The sequence below is a fragment of the Thamnophis sirtalis genome, unplaced genomic scaffold, assembly GCF_051295495.1.
Source record: "Thamnophis sirtalis isolate CommonGarterSnake01/CBP01778 unplaced genomic scaffold, rThaSir2_p1.2 scaffold_1, whole genome shotgun sequence".
NCBI lineage: Eukaryota > Metazoa > Chordata > Lepidosauria > Squamata > Natricidae > Thamnophis > Thamnophis sirtalis.
In genome coordinates, this window is record NW_028261381.1 from 3,756,899 (window position 1) to 3,779,091 (window position 22,193).

Sequence of the window (22,193 nt, forward strand, 5' to 3'; positions counted from 1 at the left end):
TCATCGGATTATTTTTTTAAAAAAAGTAATTTGTCAGTCATCCCAAATAGAAAAATGGAAAGAGGTGTATCTTTTGATGTGAACAACTAAATGTGCACTCAAACTCCAGTGACATTGCATTTGAGCTAGCATAATGTGATAGAAAAAAAAATCTATCTGACTTTTAATTGCTTGTTTACAACATGCAAATTAGAGCTTGAGGCTGGCTGAAGATTGACATATGTATTGAAGTCAGTCATCTTGTGTAGATCCTGCTTGCCTTCTCCTCAAAAGCTTTCAAAGGACAAAAGAAACTGCTTTAAATTTATTTTATCATTTGAGTGTCAAATTCTGAATTATTTTCTTATTTAGGTGCCTATGATAGTGATGGCATTTTTTTTTTGGCTTGGAACAAAAATATAAAAGACAATCGAAAATAAAATTAATTCTCAAATTGTATAAAGAACAATTCTTTTTAAAAAAAATAGTAAACTCTTTCAAGCAGCAACACTAAAATTCTTAGAAAATAAGACTTGTGCAATAACTCATTGCTTTGCGTCTGTTCTTTTATTAAGACATCCCAGGATTTTTTAAAAATTGAAACGAGTTGAAGGCACATCTAGAAATGAAAGAAAACTGAAATAGATTTTTTTTCTAAATTAATTTCTGTATAATTGGTTCAACAATCATATTTTCCCATGATGACGCTCTGTTTTTTGGTTTTTAATTGTGGGATATATTCATCAGTTGCTCCTTTCCTCTCTCTCCCCTTATATCCATTTGACTGTTCCTTTGCAGGAATCAATAGGTGTGCAGGGTATGAGTTGGATTTACATATAGGTGGTCCTCGATTTACAATCATTTGTTTAGTATCCATTAGAAGTTACAATAAAAAGTGACTTAGGGGACCACTTTCCACACTTACGACTCTTGAAGCATCCCTGTGGTAACATGATCAATTTTTGTGATTTTCTGACAAACAAATGTTACTAGTTTAACAACTGCAGTGATTTATTTTCATTTTTATTTCTTTATTTCTTTTTTCTTTTTTATTGAAAATTTTTATATTTTACAAATATATACCTCCCCTCCCCCCAAAACCCAACTCCCCCCACCCCCTCACCCCCCAACCTCCCAGAGCAAATATAGGGTATAAACATTAACATCCATATTCTAAGATAAGCTAACAGACTTTAGCATCATCCCTCACTTGTTCTTTAACTCCCTTTTTGTAAAGCCAACTTTAAGCAAATTGTATCCTTGCTTGCTGATTCATTCATAAGCTATCTGGAATTTCTTAGTCCCATATTTATTCTGAATATAATCAATCCATCTTCTCCATTCCAGCTTGCGTTTCTCATCTGAATGGTCCTTAAGATATGCTGATATTTTAGCCATCTCTGCTAAGTTTGTTACTTTTATTGTCCATTCTTGAATGAATGTTGAATGTTGAATGTTGATTTTATTTATATGCCGCCCTTTTCCCCCAAAGGGGACTCAGGGCGGCTCACAACTCAACCAGGGAAGGGGGATGCAAACAGAAAATTAAAACAACACAAAACAATACATAATTTAAAATACACAGCAGTCATACCAATTCGAGATGGGGGCAATCGTTCTTTAGCCCCAGGCCTGTCGGAACAGCCAGGTTTTAAGGGCTTTGCGGAAGGCCTGGAGGGTGGTGAGGGTTCGAATCTCCACGGGAAGTTCGTTCCAGAGGGTCGGAGCAGCCACAGAGAAGGCCCTCCTCCGGGTAGTCGCCAGTCGACACTGGCCGGCGGATGGAATTCGGAGGAAGCCTAATCTGTGGGATCTAATCGGTCTAGTGGTGGTAATTGGCAGCAGGCGGTCTCTCAAGTACCCAGGTCCAATACCATGAAGGGCTTTATAAGTGACGACTAGCGCCTTGAAGAGTATCCGGAGATCAATAGGCAGCCAGTGCAGCTCGCGGAGGATAGGTGTTACGTGGGTGAACCGAGGTGCACCCACGATCGCTGAATAGTAGGTAGTTCTTCCTTCTCCCAGTACTGCGCCACCAATAATCTTGATGCCATTGTAAGGTTCAAAATCATATTAGTCTCTGTAACTCTACAGTCTGTAATTATACCTAACAGGAATAACTGAGGAGAAAATATGGAACGCGTCACGAATTTGCGTGCGCAGGGGGCATGCTAATCTTTGCAGTGATTCATTTTAACGACTGTAGCAAGTAAATGCTGTAAATGGGTCAAAACTCACTTAACGACTGTCAATGTGTTGGGTTCAACCTGTATTGTGTAGGATGGAATTAATGGTGGATGTCCCTTACAAAAATTCTTGAGAAGTCAATGTCACAAGTAGTCCTTCCAATGAAAGCGTTCATAAATTATAAACAATATTGTTGATGCAAATTGATTTTGAAGGTGGCTTGTCTTTTTTCAAGCTTACTAATTTTGTAGTATGAGCTAGTAAACTTTGCAACAACCTGGTACAGTATTAGAAAACCAGATGTGCAAAGAAACAAGATAAATAAAAGAGAGAATGTTCCATTCCATTTCCACAAGAGATCCTGCTACAGGCAAACTTAGTTTTGACTGAAAGCAACCACCACTTTCAGACTCTACTGCTTTCAATGGTAGCAGGCTTTTCATTTCTTCCTGTCAATCCATAATATGAAATGTCTGTCTGTCTATCACATACTTACCTAGCTCCCTAATCATCTATCGCCTATCACTTTTGTATAGCCATCCAGCCATTGTGATTCTGGCCATGTTTAGTTGAAGCTGGATGTTTTTAATCTTTTTTATTTATTAAATTTTTATGCCATCCATCTCATCCAGACCCCCCACAGCCTCCAAGCACTGAAAAAGGACCTCAGCAGTATCAATTAGCTCATCGGGAGGAGAGATACAACTGGATGTCATCAGCATACTGATGATACCTCACCCCATGGTGATGAATGATGTCACCCAGTGACTTCATGTAGTAGATATTAAACAGGAGTGGAGGCATTCGTTCTGATAAAGGGGGAAAATATATTCTTTCAAAATCAGATAGCATTCGGTTCTGACCCCCCTTCTCCATCCAGGAACGAAAGCCCAAAGCCACGTTAACTAAAAAAGGTTTCTTTTAATCAGGCAAGACTCTCGTTGGCTGCAAGCCAAAATAAACAAACAGATATGCTCTCTGCAGCAATTACTACGAACCTAGGCAATGCAAATAAGCTTCTCACAGCAAACCACTTATCCAAGTTGGTTTCTCTGAATCATGAACGTGAACGAGAACGTTGACGCCTGCAACCAGGGCGTGGCACAAACAGTCTCTTTTATAATCAGGAGAGGATCTTAATCAGCATCAGCTGCTGGTAATCACCTCCTGTAGTTACTCCGTTGTTCTTTACGCCGAGTAGCCCTGCGCCTGCGTGCATCCTGAAACAACTCCCAAATGTTTTCCTGAACATTCCCTCTGATCCAATGCTCTGCTGCCACCTGGTGGCCAACCAGTCTCTCCTCGCCCTGCTCGGAGTCGACACCCTGTCCAGGGTCCTCCACCTCCTCCAGGGCTGACTCATAAGCCCCTTCGCTCTCGGAGTCTGGCGGCAGCTCCAACGGCTCCTGCCAGGCCACAACAGCACTCTATAAAGATAGAGGTTATACCTAATAGGAATAATGAACTGTGTAGAATATTAATCCTTCTTAGTATTCCCCATGTTTTGTCTTATATCTGGATTCTTTTCTCCTCTTTCCTTTTCCTTGGAATGACCTGTACCCATTATAGTAGTTCTACCAAACTGTGATGCCTTCTAGATGCCTCGAATTACAATTTCATAACACCCAGTTGGCATAGCCATGACGCTAGAGAGTTGGTTGGAATGGAATCATTTAAACACATCAAAGAAAGATAATGCATTATTTATTAGATTTCTTTTATCCTGCCTTTATTTCATAAGTAACTCAAGGCAACGAACATAATATTCCCTCCTCCTCCTATTTCCTCACAGCAACAATAATCCGATGAGATGAGTTGGCCCAAAGTCACCTAACGGGGCCTTCATGCCAAGCTAGAACTGGAATTTACCACCGGCAGCATTTTAATCACTACACCAAATTGGCTGTTAGTAATGCTCTAAATACTCATCTCCCCTTTTCTTTTGAGATATTCTATCTCTTCCTTTTGTTTTGTTGTTGTGACGGCTCTGATAATTTTAGCCTTCTGCTGAAATCTGTGGGTCAAGGATTGCTTTAAATGCCTCTTAAAGGACACGTTTTCCCTTTGTCTTTCCATTTTTGTCTCTCTACAATATCCTGTAAGCAAGCCCGGAACACAGAGACATTTTCTGACATTTAGCAGCTAAGCAGCTCATGTTAACAAAGGAAAGGACTGAACAGGAGGCTAGTCCCTACGCTTGGCAAAGTCATTTTGCCCCCGGAGCTCACATACCATAGGTATTAAAGGTAAACCAGAAACTGAGAAAAAGAAAATGTGTTTATGGTTGGTTACTAGGTAGCATATCAAATCACGGGTGATTTTGAAAAAAAAGGTTAGCAGAATTGAAATCCTTCTAATTAGTTCATTCAAGTTACTGAGCTTATTGGCTAGATTGTAAGTTGAATTGGGTATCGAGGGAATGTATTACTGCCATGACAACCGGAATGCAAAATTTCCCCATCCCCTTACCTAGTGTTAAGAACTCAAGTTGCCTGCAGGGAACAAAGCATTTTCTTTCGCAGAAGATCTGTGGCTGCAGGGATGTGAGTGGGGAGGGCATTTCTCACCATAATCAATGGTTGCTCGGAACTGTAGTTGAGCAACAGCTAAGAGGGGTGTGTGTGTGTGGTTTCTTCACTTCTGGACTAGAATTAGGGAGAACGTTCTCATTTTAAAAAGAAAATCAATTTTACAGCGAACTTACTTGTGTCTCAGGAAACAGGTTTGACCTAGTTACGTTCAAATCAAATGTGGGATGTGTGTGAAAATGCCGTTCAAAGAGACAAAATAATGCAGGAGGAATGCTGACTCTCTTTCCAACAAACCCTTACCCAATAATGTATCTGCTTAGGTAATAATTACGTGCTGTGTTTAGTATAGCACTGAGAATTAAACCACCTGCTTTTTTGAATGTTGCTTTTTATGACTGTCAATGTGAGCACATGTACATATTTAATCATTTATGTAGATGGCAAGCTCAATCCTGTCCTAGCAGCCATCCTTCTAAAGGCAGTCTCTTCTCTTATTTATTTTTTATTTTTTTATTTATTTGACTTATATACCGCTTCATAGGGCTTTCAGCCCTCTCTAAGCGGTTTACAAATTTTTTAGCAAATTGAGTCAGCAACTTGCCCCCACAGTCCGGGTCCTCATTTTCACCCACCTCGGAAGGATGGAAGGCTGAATCGACCTTGAGCCGGTGAGATTTGAACCGCTGAACTGCAGATCGCAGTCAGCTGAAGTGGCCTGCGGTACTGCACCCTAATCACCTCGCGCTCTTAGCTATGAGTTTACAGCTGAATTTTATAGAATGATTGGTTTCTACACTTGTTTCCTACCGAAAGGCATGTATATTATAAATAACTTTATAAATACTAGATCAGGGATGGCGAACCTTTTTCTCATGGAGTGCCAAAATTGTGTGCGCGCGTGTTACTGTGCATGCACGCCTGCCCACATCAATTTAATCCTCCCCGTCCACCTGCTCATGCGCACGTGATCCCCCCCCCTATATATGACCACATGACTCTTCCCCAGGCTCCGGGGGCTTTCCTGAAACCCGGGGAGGGTGAAAATGGCCTCTCCCGGCACCCTGGAGTCTCTCCAGAAGCTGGAAATGGATCACGTCCGAACTTCCTGTTGGCCTGTTGGAGCTGTTTTTCACCCTCCCCAGCCTCTGGAGGCTTTCCTGAAGCCTAAAGAGGGTGAAAACGGCCTCCCTGGCCCTCTAGAAGGCCAAAATTCAGCTGGCTGGCGTGCACATGTCTGCCAGAGCTGATTGCTAGTGTGCTAGCAAATATGGTTCGTGTGGCCCGTGTGTCATAGGTTCGCCATCACGGCACTAGAGCTACCCATGTCATATTCAGTTTTACCTAGCTGTTGTGGCCCAGCAGGTGCCGTTGGAGCTGCCACCAGACTCCGACAGCGAGGGGCCCTCTGAGTCGGCTCTGGAGGATGTGGAGGACCCTGGACAGGGTTCCGACTCCGAGCAGGGAGCAGAAAGGCTGGTTGGCCACCAGGAGGCACCTCAGCCTTGGACCAGTGGGGAGGAGACAAAGGAGAGTGAGCCGGAGGCCAGTAGTGAGTTGTTCCTGGATGCACGCCATCAAAGAGCTACTAGGCGTCAGGAACAATTACGCAATTACAGGAGGTGATTGTACTCAGCTGGTGGTCATTAGGCTCCTCTCCAGACTATAAAAAGGCTACTTGTGCACACGCCCCTCTTTGTAGAAGTCAGCGCAGGATTGAATGTCGGAGGACATTACTGTGAGCTTGGCAGGCTGGATTGCTGCCAAGCCTTATCTGTGTTTATTGCTGCCTGAGTTGCTGCCAAGGTCCTTATCTGTTTGTTCTGCTTGGCTTTCAGCCACCGAGGTTTTGGTGTCTTGCTATTAAAGTACATTCCAGTTAAGCTTGTCTCGGCTTTCGTTACTGGATGGAGGAAGGGGTCAGAACACCTAGCTATCTGAGGGAGGGAGAAAGAGAGAATGAGTTGAAACATGGTTTGCTTATGTTTTCTTTGAGAGTGTTTATGGCATTAAGGTTTTGTGTATCAGTCAAAACTCTTTACAACAAGCTGCATTCTTCAAATTCTTGACATTCTTCATATCATGTTGTCATGGGAAAGGACATGAAATGAAATCATATTTTCACTGTCAAGTTTTTCCTTGAAAGGCTTTCTATAATCTTTGTGTCTTTGCATAACAATCCTTCACCAGGACTGTTCGGCGGTGGCACTGGAGCACGCTGAACCTTCCCATCACTGTAATGGACTGCATTATTCTCAACATTCAAGAAACAGCCAAATTCGCCAGTGCTTTCCTCTCATTCTTTCGTTCTGTTGAACCTGGCAGATATTGCTTCTTCCATCTTGTGTGTCTGAAAGCCTTCTGCTTCCATTTCAAGCTCTTATGACACCTAGTGGTCAGATTCCCTGGGGGTGGTGGTGGTATCGGTGGAGAACTAAAACAATGTTGATTTCTACACAACCTCCCTTGAGTCTTTGCTTCTTTTATATCAAAGATTCATCCGTTCTACCAATCTTGATACTGTTGTTTCTGCTTCTCTTGCTAACCCCTCAACTCTAAACTTTTGAGGTCTGTTCCCAGAGAGGAACTTAGCGGTCTCTGTCTCAAAAGCCAAACCGTGGGACCAAGCTCCATCCTAAACTAATCCCATCTCCACCTTCACGCTCCCATTCTTCAATGAGCATGTGGAGATTGTGATCGTAGCACCAGTCTTCCAGACTTTAAAACAGCTATCTGGTGTTTTTTTTTACGGGATCTTATGTGCTCCACATTTTAGAGATCAGATCTGATGTTCTGTCCAGGTGTATCCTGATACATTTCTACTGCAATGGCAACTATTTATAGCCCAATACAAACTTCAGATCTGGGCAGGGTTCCCACAGAGCATTTAGCTCAGTTTTTAGATGGAGATTCCTATAACTCTGATTCTTATCAGAATAATCAACACTCTCATTTGCTGGTCTGAGTTGTGTTCTCTTTCAGAGAAAAATTAAACTTATACCAAGACAGCCTTACTTACAGCTTGTTCCCTCCTATTAGAAGTAAACCAACCTGCCTTGTACTGTGCTATCCTGCCTTTATGCGGTTCACCCACAAATGCGCGCTCGACAAAAGCACGCCGACGAAACCGCGGCGAGAAAACCGTGAGGTTGAAATCACGCCGATGAATGCGCGCCTTCAACAAACAACTAATAACAACCTAATAACCCTAACCCTGAACCTAACCCTAACCCTAACCCTTACCTTAACTTAAATCACGCTTTTGTGGGTGCGGTTTTGTCGGCGCGTTGTTGTGGGCGCGTTTATGACATCATGGTTTTCTCGCCGCGGTTTTGTCAGCGCACTTTTGTCGTGTGCGCGCTTGTCGGGTCACGCCTTCATGCCTGTGCCTGTTCAGAAATTTGCACTTCCAGCTCTTATTTTCAGAGGGTTGAGGACTCTTGAATGAAACCACTTTTATACAACAGGGAAGCATTTTGATAATTTACACAGCATCCAAGACAAAGGTTGTTCCTTCTTGTTTCGACACCCACAACCTAATTCTGCCAGCATGAGAGTACCTCAGTCTGTGTGAAACGCCATCAGTATGCGCCAAGGTGGCGCAGTGGTTAAATGCAGCACTGCAGGCTGACTGCTAGATCAGCAGTTCAGCGGTTCAAATCTCACCGGCTCAGGGTTGACTCAGCCTTCCATCCTTCCGAGGTGGGTAAAATGAGGACCCAGATTGTTGGGGGCGATATGCTGACTCTCTGTAAACCGCTTAGAGAGGCCTGAAAGCCCTATGAAGCGGTATATAAGTCTACTGTTATTGCTATATTATTCTGCCTCCCTGAATAGCAGTTTGTAAATGCAACACAATGGGGCAGAAGCTTAATTCTTCCGGAGATTAGGACTACGGTAGCCAATTACCAGCCCTGTCCGAGTAATATCAGCAATTTCTTATGGGTGAAAGCTTTGCCCCATTTCAGGAATCTGACAGATGACAAGTAAGAGGTCATCAGTGTGTTTTGTAATGAGGCCATTCATATTGCTAAGCAGCAAATTAAAACAGTCAGGGTGTCAGTGCTTCTAAACTCATGGCAGAATCTGTCAGTCAATCAACCTTATGCGAAAGTGTGGACAATATCTGCCATTATTTAATTCCAATTCCAGGTACTATCCTGGAACAGAGATTTGTACATTTGCTCTATGCCATGCTGACTTTTGGTTTATATCTTGCAAGCATTCCTCATATCGACCCACCTGATAGGTTGGAACAATATTTTGTCTGTATTTTAAGCCACTTTTTTTGGGTGGGTGGGCAGAATGAGAGTCGGTGTTTCACTACGCTTAATTTTTTTGTTTTGCCATTACCATATTTGCCTTTTTTTTTCAATTCTCCACCAGATTGGATCTTTCTCCTGTTTCACTACAACTACCGTATTAACATTGCTGTTAATAAGTTTCAGCAATATGAGAATGTTTGTTCATTGTATTTCTCCCACTCTATTTTTAGTAGGTTTTAAAAGGAAATTTCTAATTCCTTTCTTCCCAGGTAATTAACTACTTCAACATGGAGTATGTCACTAGTTATTAATATTTAAGCCCTTCAGTTCTTTCTCCTCTCTGCTGATTCGAAAAACAGCATTTCCTGTTGCCAATTTCAGCACATCAGTCCATGGAATATTCATCTTTCATTTCAATGTTTTCATTCAGATATTTGATGTTTCACAAGGATAGATAGGATGGTTTTATAAATGGCTATTTCCTTCCACTCCAAGGTTGCACCGGAGTTTCTTCTGTAGCAAGAGTTTATGTTACCTGTAGATTTTCCCAGACCTGATTCTGCCAGCTCTCTCATTATGATTGATATTCATTGGTATTCATTTGCAAAGGAGTCCTTGGTTCTCTCCTAGCACTTCCCACCACTAATCAACATTGCCTGTTAATTTCCCATATGCGCGAATAAGAAACACCACAATGCAGAAAAGCCAATAGCAATAGCAATAGCAGTTAGACTTATATACCTCTTCATAGGGCTTTCAGCCCTCTCTAAGCGGTTTACAGAGTCAGCATATCGCCCCCACGGTCTGTGTCCTCATTTCACCCACCTCGGAAGGATGGAAGGCTGAGTCAACCTTGAGCCGGTGAGATTAGAACCGCTGAACTGCAGATAACAGTCAGCTGAAGTGGCCTGCAGTACCACACCCTAACCATTGCACCACCTCAGCTCAACCCTCCCCTCCCCCAACTCTGGCTTTTTGAGTAGTCCTATCTGACTACCCAATTCAGGAATCTTCCCTGTTTGGATTGGACATACTTCAGTGCCAGGACAGAAATTGTCCTTTCAATTGCTGGTTAGGAATGTTACATAACAGGTGAGACTCCTTTGTAACTCCAGACACCCTATGTGTAATTCACAATGGCATGTAAAAAAAAAACTTTTCTGCAGAAAGAAATTACTACAAATCTCACTTTTGGGGAGCTAAAGCAAGGAGGTGCTGCCTTTTCATTGTGGTGCCAACGTTGTGGAAAAACGTCCCTACGGATCAGGCAGGTTCCCCCTCTGTGCATTTTGCAAGGTCTTTGAGACTGGAAAGCCTTCCCTTGATTTGAATTGCGGTTGCCTTTTTAAAAATCTGTCGTCTTGTTTTTATTTGTGTAGGGGGTGCTTTATATTGCATTTTTGTACTGTATTTGAGCTGCCAAGAACATTGATTGTGGTGGCATAGAGACAAGTATATTGCATTAAATTAGACAACCATTGGCTGATCAAACGCAGAGTGAATGCGGGGAAAATATGAAGGAGAGGGATTAAATAAAATTCTCTCTACAATTACTTTTGGTTTTCTGAACATAGAACAGTGTTTCTTAACCTTGGCGACTTTAAGTCCTGTGGACTTCAACTCCCAGAATCCCCCAGCCAGCGTAGCTACGCTGGCTGGGGGATTCTGGGAGTTGAAGTCCACAGGACTTAAAGTCGCCAAGGTTAAGAAACACTGACATAGAATTATAGGATTCTGTGAATTATGTCATCTAATGAAGGAGGATATAGTGGAATAATGGAGGGATGAAACAGTGTAACAAAGGTGCAGATAAACAATAAGAAAATCAGAGCATTTGGGAATGAGCAGGTGGTTTTACGACCGATCCATGCCATTTTTATCCACTGGACAATGCCATTCAAATATAAGCATTCGTTCAAAAAGTATGGATCCCAAACAGGGCTCTCAGCAGGCCCACCAATATGACACACTCGGATACTTTCTAAAAGAAGAAATAGAAATATAAAGAGAGAGCAGAAGCAAAATAAAGTTTGCAAGAATGAGGTTCTTCAAGGATGTCCCTAGATAAAAGGTATCCAGCTCACCAAGTAAATCATGGAAGAAAGCCTTTTAGAACTCTTTTAACAATTTTTGCACTAGCTGCAGCATTTCTCAGCTTTAAAGCCCTACATGGCCTAGGACCTGGATATCTGCGAGCGTGACCCGTCAAAACCGCGGAGGACAAAATCGCGCTCAACGAAAGCGCGCATGTGACGTCATCACAGCGCGACGAAAAAAATTAAAAATTGAAATAAAATTAAAATTAAAGCAAGCCGATTCACATAAAGGTAAGGGTTAGGGTTAGGTTAAGGGTTAGGGTTAGGTTTAGAGCGTTAGGGTTACGTTTAGCGTTAGGTTAAGGGTTAGCGTTAGGTTTAGCGTTACGTTAACGGTTAGGTTTAGGGTTAGATTTAGGCTTAGGTTAAGGGTTAGGTTTAGAGTTAGGTTTAGGGTTAGGTTTGGGGGGGTTAGGGTAAGGTTTTCGCTTTATTTTTACATTTTTTGATCATAGCGCGATGTTTTCGTCGCGCTGTGATGACGTCAAATGCGCGCTTTCGTCGAGCGCGATTTTGTCCTCCGCGATTTTGTGGTGGAACCATCTGCGAGACCGCCTCCTGCCACATACCTCCCAACGGCCGATAAGAACTCACAGGTTGGGCCTCCTCCGGGTGCCGTCGACCGGACAATGCCGGCTGGCGGCCCCTCGGGGCAGGGCCTTCTCTGTAGCTGCCCCGGTCCTGTGGAATGATCTACCCACGGAGATCTGGACCCTTCCTACTCTCTTAGCCTTCCAAAAAGCCACCGAAACCTGGCTGTTCCGGCAGGCCTGGGGCTCTTGACCCATGAATGAGGTCCAGCCCCTATCTAAGTCGAGTGTATGGTGTGTTCCTTTTAAATTTGTTTCTCGTCCTTCCCCTATTTTTTATTTTTGTTTCATTTTTGTATTTGTAAGCCGCCCGGAGTCCTATGGGATTGGGCGGCATATAAATTTATTAAATTACGAATTATGAATTTGATTATTAGATTACTTATTATTTGTTATGTTAACCCATTTTATCGAGTGTGTTCCACTTTGAGATCAGTTGATCTACAGCAGCTTAGAAATACTTTATCAATAAACATAAATCCCTTTGTGCCCTCCTGTAACTTTTTTATCTTCTTGCAGAAAAAGGTTTTATTTCTTTTTAAAAACACAAATATTTCATCATTCGTCAATCATTAAAACATTGAAGTACAATTTTTTTTGTATGCCCCTCCCTCCCTCCACCCCCCCAACCCCCTCCTCCTCCCCCCCCCCGACTTCCCAGAACCCGTACACGGTATGGATTTTTAACTAACACAGTCTAAAATCTATTGAAAAAAAAAGAAATAAAGAAATTAATGACATTCTACATTGACCTTAGCTTCTTCTTACTGAACTAACTTTTAAAAGTTTAAATCATTTCTGATCTTAAGCATAGGCTAACTGGAATTTCTTGGTCCCGTATTTATTTTGTATATAGTCAATCCATTTTTTCCAGTCTCGTTTATATCTCTCATTTGAGTGATCTTTAAGATATGCCGATACTTTAGCCATCCCGGCTAAGTTTGTGACTTTCAATGTCCATTCTTGGATTGTAGGCAAGTCTTCCTTCTTCCAGTATTGCGCCACCAACAGTCTTGCTGCAGTTATTAGGTGCAGAATCAAGTTAGTCTCTACCACTGTAAAGTCAGTACATATACCTAGTAAGAATAACTGAGGAATAAACTTTATCCTTCTTTTAAAAATATTTTGCATAACCCACCATATTTTTATCCAGAATGCCTTAACCTTTTGGCAGGTCCACCATATATGATAATACGTAGCATCGAGAGAACCACACCTCCAACATTTAGGCTGTACATTCGGATACATAGAAGCCAGCTTTTTAGGATCTAAATGCCATCTATACTTTTTTATCTTCTTGAAGTCACGTAGTTAAAATGCATTGTGTAGCCTTGTTGATTATGCAGTACTCACTGAATGAAGAAACATGTAAATGAGGAAGGTATTTTCAGGCCTTCAGTCAGTTTGCTTCAATTGTGAAGAAGAGGCAGGTGGTTCACGTAGCATTTGGTTAGCTACTGGAATAGCCCTCTCCAGTGGCTGATTCCTACATCTCAGCCAGGGAAGGGACCCCCGAGGAGGACCGCTGATATTGATCTTAGGGAATGGTTGGTAATAGCTAGGGGGGAAACACATTTTTGGGGGCTTTATAGGTTAATTCCAACAACCTGAATTGGAACTGGGGGGGGGGGAAACCTTACAGAACTTGCAAAATATACTCTCATTATCCAACTATATTCAGCACTTCTGGCTGCATCGTTTTTTATTATTATTATTATTTGTTTTTTATATATTTTTGTTTATTTATTTTTCTTTTGAAATATACTTTTTTATTTTCCATTTTCATAACATATAATCACATATATACTATTACATAGCCAATATCCTATTGTATTAAGTAGTAATTACATCAGTTCCTTTTGCCATCAACGCCCAGAAAGATAAAAACCCATTATTAGCTCTTCTGCTCTCCATACACCTCTTTCTTCTACCTCTCTCCTACCTCCTTTCTTCCCCCCATCATCCTTTCCTACTCTACTTCCCCTTCCTTTCTCCTTCTCCTCTCTCTTCATTCCACTCCTCCTTATCCTCCTCATCTTCCCCCCTGACCCTCTCTCCTATTCCTCTCTTCCTATCTTTCTTCTCTCCTCTGTTTCCCACTCTTCCTCTCTCCTATCCCTCTCTTCCCATCTTTCTTCTCCCTTCTGTTTCCCACTCTTCCTCTCATTCACTTGGTGTATTTCAACTTCCGAGCAAACTCCATTCTATGTTGATGGTATTTATGCTTCCATATCAATATACTTAACATATCTTAGTTTTAAAGAAAAAATAAGAGAAGACAGTATACATGTGCAATCATATTACTTTAAGATCTAACACCCCTCGTCAAGCCTAATATACATCCCTCCCACCCTTCCCCCCAACCCTCCCCAGCCTTCCCTCGCCTGACTTCCCAGAACCCATACACAGTATAAATCTTTAACAAAAACAGTCTAAAATATATTTGAAAAAAGAATAGAAAATTGATAACATCTTTAAATTGAACTTAGCTCCTAGCTGGCTGCATCGTTTTTGGACCAAATATTTAAAGCTGTTTTCAAGGGCAGCTGTATATATAAAAGTTTATCAGGACGTGGATTACTCCAACGAGACCTATTCACACAGAGCAATACAGCCTGAAATGTGTGTCATTCTACAGAGGATGTGTGTATCTAATGATAAAAATAGAATTAGAAGCTACAAACTTGATCCCACCCTAAATGAAAATACAACAATAGCACTTCTATCTTGCCTAGATTCAGCTTTGGTTCCTTGGCTTTTATCCAAATCCTCAGTGAAGTCAGGTGCTGGCTCAGCACTTCCACCTCCTTACCTGGAATTCCTGAAAAAGGAGTAAGAACATCTGCGTGCAGATGACACCTTTCCCTGCATCTCCAAATAATCTCCTTTGTTCCCTGTGGATGTTCTATAACATGGGAATGTTGGAGAATTCTCCCCCATTGTGAATGTCTGTGGGCTGAGTAGAAATCCTCCAGGACCACCTTTGGAGTTAGCCATGTCAACCATTACAAAGCAGTTCATCCTCACCTGTTGTGGCCCAGCAGGAGCCGTTGGAGCTGCCGACAGACTCCGATAGCGAGGGACCTTATGAGTCGGCTCTGGACGATGTGGAGGACCCTGGGCAGGGTTCAGACTCCGAGCAGGGACCAGAGAGGCTGGTTGCCCACCAGGAGGCACCTGAGGCATGGAGCAGCGGTGAAAGCCAAAGGGAGTTTGTCCCTGACGTCAGGCCCTGGAGTAGTGGGGAGGAGCAAAGGGAGTTGGTCCTGGACGGCAGACAGAGAAGGGCGGAACAGCGCAGGCAGCAATTATGGAGACATAGAAGATAATCCGGCCTAAGTGGTTGTGATTTGGCTCCTTCCAAGAGTGTATATAAGAAGAGACTTTGGAGGAGACTTTTTGCAGGACACAACAGAGCTGGAGAAGCTCTTGTGTGTATCTCTTATCTGTGGGAGTCTGGGTTGCTACCAAAGTCTTGTCTGTGAGTAGTTACTGTGAATAAAGTGTGGCTAACAGTAACCTTGTGTCGGCGTGACTCACCGTACGGCGGGGGCTCAGAACACTGGCCTATATAAAGAATTTTCTCGGAAGGATACCTGTATGCACCAGAGAAGTCTAAGAGAATGGACAGGGTGCATTTCACTTATATCTTTCCTAAGAAAGATAATCAGAACAGAACTGTGTAACAGATTTGGAAGGGACCTTGGAGGTCTTCTAGTCCAACCCCCTGCTCAATCAGGAGACACTGTGCCATTTCAGACAAACGGCTGTCCAATCTTTTCTTAAAAACCTGCAGTGGTGGAGCACCCCCCAACCACTGAAGGCAAGCCATTGTTAATTGTTCTAACTGGCAGGAATTTTATCCTTATTTGTCCTTGATTAGTTTCCATCCATTATCTATGGAGATTCTGTCCAGCTCATGGCTGTCCCAAAGGTGCTTTTCAAGAGGCAACTGGATTTTCTGGGGTTTTTTTCCTTTTTCCTTTTTCTTTTTTTGACATTTATTTTTATTTTTCATTACATAGACAACAATGGGAAAAGGAGAAAGAAAGAAAGAAAGAAAGAAAAAAAGGGGGGGAACCCCATCATCACATACAATATGTCATTTAATCACAGGTGCATCCCTACTAAATTTATACATCCCATATCTCTCTGTTGTATATTTAATAAACACCACAATAAGCTAGGGTTTAAAAAAGAAAAAAAAGGGAGGGGGGGAGGAGGGGAAAGCCAAAAAGGACAAAAAAGACAAAAAAGTCCAAAAAAGAAAAAAAGGGGGGGAAAAAAACCATCATCACATGCAGCATGTTGTTTGGTTACAAGTGTTTTAACATCTGCATCTTCAAATAATATTTACCGTCTCAGATATTCCATCTAATATAACTAAAGGCCTCATTTTCCTTCTACAATATATATTCAGTTAACATTAGCATTGTTTTCCCCCAGAGAGTATACTTCTATTTATTGTTAACCTTGCATTTCATACCTTCAAACAGAGATCTTATTCCTTCGTTGTTCAACAAGGCGTCGCTGCCTATATATACCAGTTTTCATTTGTTCCCCTATTAGAATTGCCTTATCAGCAGCGAGATATCATTATAGTAAGTTCTTAACCTTATACATTATATCACCAGACCTTATATTAGTACTTCCTTATATCATTGTTGAATTATTTCACAGCATAATTATATCATCATTTACTTTTTCCAATTAAGGCATAAGTGTATCATTTTTCATTTCCAAAGTTTTTTTTTCCCCTTAGCCACCGATAAAACAAGTCCCATATCTTATAAAATTGTTCATCCTCTTGCTCTCTAATTTCAAATGTCAATTTACTCATTTCGGCACAGTCCATTATTTTTCGGATAACTTCTTCCTCTTTTGGTATTATTTCGTTTTTCCAGTTTTTTGCGAATACAATTCTGGCTGCTGGGTTTTTTTTTTCTTTGAAGACATTTTGCTTCTCATCCAAGTGGGGAAAGTGGTGGGGAATGGAAGGATTCTTCTAGGCTACTGGGATATTTCGGGGCCAAAACCAGATCTAAAAATTATAAAAGTGGATTTAAAACTGCTTAAAATCGATGTAAAAAATTAATTGATTAAAGAATATCTAAAAAAAAACAACATATGAACGAGTGGGAATCAATGTCCAGAGTCACTGACTGGGCCAGTTCCATTAAAAGCTGATCACTTCTGCTGATCACTTGCCTATGCTTAAAAGCCCAGTAAAAGCCTCACAGTTTCAAGCGAAGTAAAGAGTGACTTTTGGGCATTGCAGAGTTTCTGTTTTAACCATTATTTGAATATTTATCAATTCCTATGGAATAATATTGTTTCCTTTATAGTAAATCATTTGTTCAGAGCTGTGCAGAAACTACGCTGGGAAAAAAAAATGCTTAGAAATTTTCTGAGTAATGATGCTGATCTGTCCAAATCAGAAGTCTACCTATTTATTTGTTTGTTTGTATGTATGTATGTATGTATGTATGTATGTATGTATGTATGTTATATTTGTGCTGATAAATAAATAAAGGGAGACTAGTATAGATTTATTTCAAGCTATTTAGCTCTCATCAGCTAGCCATACCCTTGCTGGGAATCGAACCTGTGCTCTATTGCCTCTTAGGCAGATGTGTTAACCATTGAGCTACAGAGCTCGACTCCTTATCAGCCAGCCAGGGTGAAAGGTATATATTTAAAGTCACAACCCCTGGTATGCCCAAATATGGGAGGAAGATCACACTTCCACTCTCTGTCCTTCGGCTCGTCACAAGAGACCATCCAGACAGAAACCCAATATTTTTTTACTGTTGCCTTTTTGTTACATTTGTTATATTTGTGCTGATAAATAAATAAAGGGAGACTAGTATAGATCTATTTCAAGCTATTTAGCTCTCATCAGCTAGCCATACCCTTACTGGGATTAGAACCTGTGCTCTATTGCCTCTTAGGCAGATGTGTTAACCATTGAGCTACAAGGCTCGACTCCTTATCAGCCAGGCCAGGGTGAAAGGTATATATTTAAATATGTAGGGTTTGTATGCCGCCCACTCTCGAGAGACTCAGGGCAGCTTACAGATAAAAAAAGGAAGGGGGAACATACAAAAAATTAAATAAAAACATTAAAATTCCACAACATTTCATAACTTAGGATGGGGCTGGACACATCAACAGCCCCAGGCCTGCGGGAATAGCCAGGTCTTGGTCGCTTTGCAGAAGGCCGGAAGGGTAGTGAGGGTCCAGATCTCATGGCATTTAATAAGTTAAATGCCATGAAAAGTATGTGTACATGCATATGTTTACTGCCTGTGCATTATGAGTCCACTGGAATTGGATAGTTGATAAATGTAATCCGTGACCCGACAAAAGCGCGAACGTCAAAAGCGCGCCGACAAAGCCGCGGCGCTAAAACCGCGATGTCAAAAGCGCGCCGACAAGAGCGCGCCGACAACAGCACGCCGACAGAAGCGCGATTTAAATTAAAGTAAGGTTTAGGGTTAGTGTTAGGTTTAGGTTTAGGGTTAGGGTTAGGTTTAGGGTTATTTTTAGGGTTAGGTTACAGTGCGCTTCTGTTGGTGCGCTGTTGTTGGTGCGCTTCAGCGCTCATTCGTCAGCGCGGTTTTGTCAGCGCGGTTTTGTCACCGCGGTTTAGTCAGGCGCGCTTTTGTCGTTCGCGCATTTGTGGTGGAACCAATGTAATCAACAACAACAACAACAACAATATATTGCTTTTAGGGCAGTGTTTCTCAACCTTGGCAACTTGAAGATGTCCGGACTTCAACTCCCAGAATTCCCCAGCCAGCGAATGCATTCGCTGGCTGGGGAATTCTGGGAGTTGAAGTCCGGACATCTTCAAGTTGCCAAGGTTGAGAAACACTGTTTTAGGGGCTTTAGGAATGGACAATGAAGAATGCCAAAACACATTTCACCTTCAAAGCCCTTTCTTAGGACTTTGCTGCTGTGTAAGGTGCTACCAATTCTCCAGTCCCAAAAGTTATAACTTACAAAATGTTGGGTGGAAGGACTTCTACAGTACGTGTGTAAGCACAGATACGGGATGGCCATGACCATGAGAATTAAGTGCTCTGAATACCTGGTTTGCAATATAGCATTGCAAGTTCAATTTAGCTTTGCGTAGGAAGTGATTATAATCATTTGCCGATTCAGGGCAGAATCATGTCAGATGTTCTTGTTCGGACAGTAACCGTTGCATCGCGACAACCACTTTCAATGGCTTATGGAATGTTGGTATATGAATGGCAAGTGTGCCTTTTGTGCAAATGTTGCTTTCAACCTTAACAAGACTTCCGTAATCTCCTCTGCAGGTGAGAAGCCTTATAAGTGTTCGTGGGAAGGGTGTGAGTGGCGTTTTGCACGAAGTGATGAACTCACGCGGCATTACAGGAAGCACACGGGAGCAAAGCCCTTTAAGTGCAGCCATTGTGACAGGTAACAATTACTATTTTCTCTCACATTTTATCTTGTTTCTTAATTCAAGAAGGGCTCCCAAAGCCATTAAGATATGATGATGATGATTGGTCCCGCTGATGATTAGACTGGATTTGGCATTTTTATCCACCCATCGAGTTCTTTCTGAAGAACCTCGGAAAGGCAGATGTTGTTTGATGATGTTTTAATCTACTCTTTTAATTATGTACTGTGCTATATGTCATTGTATGTATCCCCCTCCTATATAAGTTGTAAGCCGCCCTGAGTCCCCTCAGGGAAAAGGGCGGCCTATAAATAAACTTATACAAATACAAATACAGATATTGTGGCAGGATATAAGCTGCTACAAGTAAAGCTGCCTTTTGCAATTGACTGATGGCAAATTTGTCAAATCCTGATGGTGTTCAAGTGGTGCTCCAGATGTTTTGGGATTGCACCCAAGGTGCCTTTTACCATTAGTACTATCTTTGCTTTCTTTAGCCACAGTTGTTCTACTTCTAAATCACAGGTGTTTTGTTACTTTCTTCAGTTATTTCTCTTTTATTGCGCTTTCTCTGTCTATTATTTAAATACAGCGCTTGTCTTATTTTGTGCAAAAAAAAAATATTGACTTTTTCTTTCAAATCTACAGTTAGTTTGTACTTTGATGGACTTCTCTGCACAGATTCTAAAGAAAAGATAATGCATACTGCAACTCCTGGATTCACAGCTACTGCTCAAAGAGCAAGTGGCAGCTATGTCCAGGAGGCCTTTGCCCAGGTTCACCTGGGGCACCAGTTCAGTGGTGGGATTCAGCCAGTTCACACCTATTCGGGAGAACCGGTTGGTAACTTTCTAAGGAGTTCAGAGAACCGGTTGTTGGAAGAAATCTCCTTTTGTTTTTTCCCCACTTTCCAGGGCTAATCCTGTAAGGAAGGCAGGAAGGAAACATTCTGGTGTTGTTTCTAGCCTCATCTTTATTGCCCTGCTTACAGAAACTGCCTCTCCGGTTAACCCTTATTACATTGGAACAGCTAAGGCGAAGCGCCCATCGGCATGAGTGATGTTGAGTTGACCACGCCCACCCAGTCACATGACCACTGAGTCCCGCCTACCCAGATGGTCATTAGGGCAGAGAACCGGTTGTTAAATTATTTGAATCCCACCCTTTCTTCAGTTGGGTGATCTCCTTCAGCCTGTAACTCTGTACTCTGATCACCTCACAACTGGTTATTGCAGTACATTATACACTGCCTTTGAAGACCAGCTGGAAGCTATAGTTGGTTCAGGGGTGGGTTTCTCGCCCCGTTCCAACCGGTTCGGTTGGAACGAGGCCGGCGGCGTCCTCACGCACGCATGCGGCGTCCTCGCGCACGCACGCGGCACGTGCGTGCACGCACGCGGCGCGTACATGCGTACTAGCATCTGTGCGATGCTCCAGCTGCTCCTGGAGGATCGCGCAGGCGCTGTATGCGTTCTGCGCATGCGTGGAAGCGCAGAATTTGTAAAAACTGGGTAAGGAGCGGGCGCGGGTGTGCGGGCGCGCGGGGGCGCGGGGGCAGGCCTTCGCCGTTCCCAGAAGTTACTTACTTCCGGGTTCGGCGACCAACCGGATCGCAGGGACCGGTGCGAACCGGTTGAAACCCACCCCTGAGTTGGTTTGAAATGCAGCAATGTAATCAGTAATAGGCATCTGTCAACATCCCCATGGATCACCAATGCTATGCAAGATGTATTGACTGTCATTCAGCTTCCAGATCTAATCCATGGTGCTGTTTATTACCTACAAAGCACTGTACAGCATAAGGCCTAGATACCCAAAGGCCAGTTTATCTCCTATCCTTTCTGCCGGTCTAGTACATTTGGGCAGAGTGAGTAAGCCTAGGTCCCCACTATTAAATGTTGTCATCTTGTGGAACTAAGGCATCATTGCCCCCACCCTCTAGGACAGTGGTTCCCAAACTTGGCAACTTTAAGACTTGTGGACTTCAACTCCCAGAATTCTCCAGCCAGCTCTGCTGGCTGGAGAATTCTGGGAGTTGAAGTCCAGAAGTCTTGAGAATTCTGGGAGTTGAAGTCCAGAAGTCTTGAGAATTCTGGGAGTTGAAGTCCAGAAGTCTTGAGAATTCTGGGAGTTGAAGTCCACAAGTCTTGAGAATTCTGGGAGTTGAAGTCCACAAGTCTTAAAGTTGCCAAGTTTGGGAACCACTGCTCTAGGACATTATTCCCCAAGAGATAAGGACTACGTCATCTCTCCTGGGGTTCCGGAAAGCATTTAACACCTAGCTTTGATCCTAGACTTGGGATGGCCCCCTCTGCTGGCTCGGGGGATTTCTGGCCCAAGGGCCCCTCTGCTGGCTTGAGGGACTTTCCCATGTTGATGGTCCAGGAGGTGCCCACTGGAATCTTAACCATCCATACTCTGGGAAGAAAGCCCAATTTAGCGGTGCTTCACTAGCCCAATTTCTGGTGGCTGGCAAGTGAAAGATGCTGGCCAAATCCCTTCTTTCTGGCTGGGTTGAAAATCCCATCTTGCTAGGGATTCTGTTTATTGGGCTGGGCAGGGAGGACTGATTTAGTTTTGGTTTGTGTTGTTTTTGGATCATTTTACTCTAGGCTGTTTATGTGGTTTTATGTGTTATCCGTTTTTATGGATTGGGGAGGGCTTGTATACGGCCCAGAATCCCTTAGAGTTGGACAGCTATAATAAATAGCTAGTTTTCTTGGTGCAATCTCTCTCTTTTTTTATAGGCATTATAACAATGGTTCTCAACCTTTTTTTTCACCACAAATCCCTTTTAAATACCTTTTTTTAATGAAAATTTTGAAAAAAACTTTTACAGATATTTACTGTGGGCGGGCTCCCCAACTGCCGCGGCGCTGGAACGATCTTAACCAATACATTTTTATGTTTGTTTATTAGTCATATGCGTAGAATTTCTCCTTATTTTCGGTTCAGTGTTTTAGTGTTCGCTGTTTTTAGAATAGTGTAATTTTAATTTTGCTAACAATTTGAATGTAGGCCCCTCTTGATCTTGAGGCCCTAGGCTGAAGCCTAGTTAGCCTATAGGAAAATCCGGCCCTGGCTGTATTACATATTAGGCAGTTGTGTTAACCACT

At 42.4% G+C, this 22,193-nt stretch overlaps 1 protein-coding gene across 2 annotated transcripts in view; it reads left to right on the plus strand.

Annotated features, from left to right (window-relative positions):
- KLF7 (KLF transcription factor 7) overlaps positions 1-22,193 on the plus strand; it is an 85,647-nt gene that overhangs the window by 54,569 nt on the left and 8,885 nt on the right. Inside the window, exon 3 of one of the 2 annotated variants that reach the window (XM_087706750.1) lies at positions 18,971-19,094. The exons of the other annotated variant lie outside the window; for it this stretch is intronic. Coding sequence (XP_087562876.1) covers positions 18,971-19,094 — 124 coding nt within the window. The remainder of the gene's footprint in view (positions 1-18,970; positions 19,095-22,193) is intronic. 2 annotated transcript variants of the gene reach the window in all.